The sequence below is a fragment of the Nyctibius grandis genome, chromosome 2 (genome assembly GCF_013368605.1).
Source record: "Nyctibius grandis isolate bNycGra1 chromosome 2, bNycGra1.pri, whole genome shotgun sequence".
NCBI lineage: Eukaryota > Metazoa > Chordata > Aves > Nyctibiiformes > Nyctibiidae > Nyctibius > Nyctibius grandis.
The window spans coordinates 95218674-95221596 of record NC_090659.1 but is presented as its reverse complement, the minus strand read 5'-3'; the positions used below and the strand labels follow the sequence as shown (position 1 = coordinate 95221596).

The 2923-nt window shown below is 44.8% G+C and overlaps 1 protein-coding gene across 1 annotated transcript; it reads right to left on the bottom strand.

Annotated features, from left to right (window-relative positions):
• Positions 1–616: 616 nt before the first annotated feature.
• Positions 617–1549, bottom strand: CYSLTR2 (cysteinyl leukotriene receptor 2). The gene has a single exon (XM_068395463.1). The coding sequence runs from the start codon at positions 1547–1549 to the stop codon at positions 617–619; it is 933 nt and encodes a 310-aa protein (XP_068251564.1).
• Between the last annotated feature and the right edge of the window lie 1374 nt (positions 1550–2923).

Here is a 2923-nt window from a genome sequence, read left to right as displayed (position 1 = left end):
GCTTTTTGAACAGCCTGAGCCAGTGCCGGGTCCTGTTTGGCTCTCTGCCTGCTTTGTAAAGTCAGCCTCAGCAGAAAGTATCAGTGATGCTTTGCATTTCTGTTATGTGCAAACCTTTGGCCGATGTTTGCAAAGGGAACTGACAGGGCACTATGAAGCCGTTGGCTATCACGGTGTCTTAGCCCTGCACCTCTGCACACACAGGGAAATGGAGCACAGAGAGGTCCAGACACAGACACTGACGTGGTCAGGGAAGAACTTTCCCTTCAAGTCACATGTTGGGTGTTGTGAAATGAACTAAATGGACTCTAGTAGCAAGGTAAATCCCTTTCAATCCCTTGTCCTGGGGAGAGTGAACACTGGAGGTATATCTACACTGCTAAATAGAAGAGGACCAGGGATCATACCCAGGCAAATGACTTCTGATCATCCTGCCTCGGTTTTGGCCATCCCCAATGAACACTCTCCAAGATGCTTTTGCTCTAAAGGTGCCTGGCACTGAGCAGCATGGCTGCAGGCTGGCTAGCACCACACAGCCTCTGCCACTGAATAGTATGGACCCAGTCTAGATGTCCCATCGGGACCGTATATATAGCATTTTGCCATTCTGCATCAGCTACCTGCGGTACAGACTTCTGATTCTCGCTTTGAAATTTTCAGCAGCGAAGTAATAGAGGACAGGGTCGAGGCAGCTGTTCATGGCAGCAAGGCAGAGAGCGACCACCAGTGCTTTGTGCATGGACATATTGGCCTGGCTGCAGCTGCTGCGCATCAGGTGGACAGTTCGCAGTATGTGATACGGCAGGAAACAGAGGAGGAAGAGGATGAGAGTGATGATGATGGTTGACAGTGCCTTCTTGTGACTGACTGCCTTCTTGCACTGTGGACTCCTGGACTTAAGCAATGCTTTGATTGCAAAGATGTAGCAGACAATAATTGTGCAAAATGGCAGAATGAAGCCCACTATGACAACAAAGCTGTTCATCATGAGGAGCCTGTGCGTACTGGATGATTGGAGGTCCAAGCACTTGGCTGGGTTGCTGTACCCAGCAATTCCCTTGCTTAACAGAGGGCTGGAGGCTGCCAGCACAAAGATCCATATGGCTGCGCATATTATCTTGGCATACTTCATGTTGGTTACTTTCCAGTGTGTGAATGGGTAGACGATGGCTATGAAACGAACCACGCTGAGCACAGTGAGAAAATAAATGCTGCAGTACATGTTCACGTACAAGGTGTAAGTCATGATCCTGCAGAGGATATCACCAAATATCCAACGTGATCCCAATAGGAAATATGTGGCCCGAAAGGGCAAAGTGCTCACAAACATGAGATCCGAAACAGCCAAGTTCTGCATGTAAATGTTTACTGAGGTCTTCTTCTGTGAAGGCTGGAAGAAAACATAAATGGAGAGGCCATTTCCAACAGCACCCAGGAAGAAGATAGAGAGATACATGATGGGATAAGTGACTTGCTTGAAGCCATCAATGGTACAGTTGAAGGAGCTGTTGGTGAAGTTGTTGTCTAGTGCCATCTCGGAAATATTCATAGTCTAGAGCCAGGCTCTCCGTCTTTCTGCCAAAGTAAAAAGAAGTGGTGTGAGTGCTGGGTTACATACTCAACAGGGAGTTCAGCTGTTCAGGACTGTTTTGCTGAGGACAGGAATTGCAAGATGCAAAGGGCAGTGGAAAGTAAAGGTTCATTAAAGAGTAATCACTTGTGATGTCCCAGTAAATACACATTTCAAGGCGTAAAGCTCCAAGTCATCTCTATACAGTTTCACTATGACAGCAGCTGGTTATTGTCTCAACCTATGACAGTGCTGCCTTTTAAAGGTGAGTGCTATGTGTGTGTTTTAATGGCAATTCTCTGATCTTCTCTGTGGAAACAAGCCAACTTGCTGTCAGCCATTTTGTAGCAGGGAGGTTTGAGTCCCCAGCTACCTGCCATAGAAACATCAAAACCTGATCAGAAAAGAAATCACTGTCCACTGATAAGCCTGTGTTTCAAATTAGAGTGAAAAGCCAAAAGAACTGAATTTGCCTTTTGGAACTAGTGAAATTTTTCTGGTATGTTGTTGGCAGCATGTCACTGAACTTTCCCAAGCAATACTAGAGGTATATTGATATACATCAGAATGTATAAATTAAGGGCATTTTGACCTTAAACACTGCATAAAAACTGTGCTACTTATGCATGGTTCGTTTTTTAACTCCTTTCTTCTTACACTGTGTTTCTTCTTTCCTGCAAGTTTCTGATGGCTTTCTAAGTCTCTTTTTGTAGGGCCTTTGCTGCATTTACCACTTTCTCAACCTTTTTTGTGCTCAACTGCTCTGCATCAGGCAGTCATCTACACTCACTGCAGCTTTCAGGGCAGCCCACGTTTGCAGCCCTAATGAAAACTGCCTGTGAGAAAATGGGTTGTGTTCACAAAGAGTGACATTTTTCCTCCTACGAGGCTATAATTCAATTAAATCAAAACCACTCATCACTAAAACACTCTAAATAATAATTTTTTTTTCTCATTAGAGTCTATTTCCTTGCTGAACTCCTGATTTCTTCTCTCAGCTGACCTGCAGCTAGTAATATTTTGAAAGGAAGGTTTCAATATTGTGGCTTATTTAACAGTGGGAGCAACTCCCTCTCTGCATCTGCCAACATATTCTAGAGATGGAGCACGGAAAAATTTAGCCTAAAAACCAGAACTACTTGGCATTTCTAGATGCGCAAAAAAGAAGCTTTTAATTTGCTCCAGTGAGAGTGATAACGGGTTGATGGTACGTGACGGCATCCTATCTCTTATTCTGGACCTCACTGGCTTCACAATTTATTTATTTAATTTGCACAGGGAGTCTCCCTAAGGGGAAAAGTGGGCTCTAGATTTGGGTGCTCTGGACTCCCAGTCACCCAGTGCGGTATTCCC

Bases quoted from the DNA above. Each gene is read 5' to 3' on its own strand.
- CYSLTR2 (XM_068395463.1), bottom strand. From the start codon at position 1,549: ATGAATATTTCCGAGATGGCACTAGACAACAACTTCACCAACAGCTCC.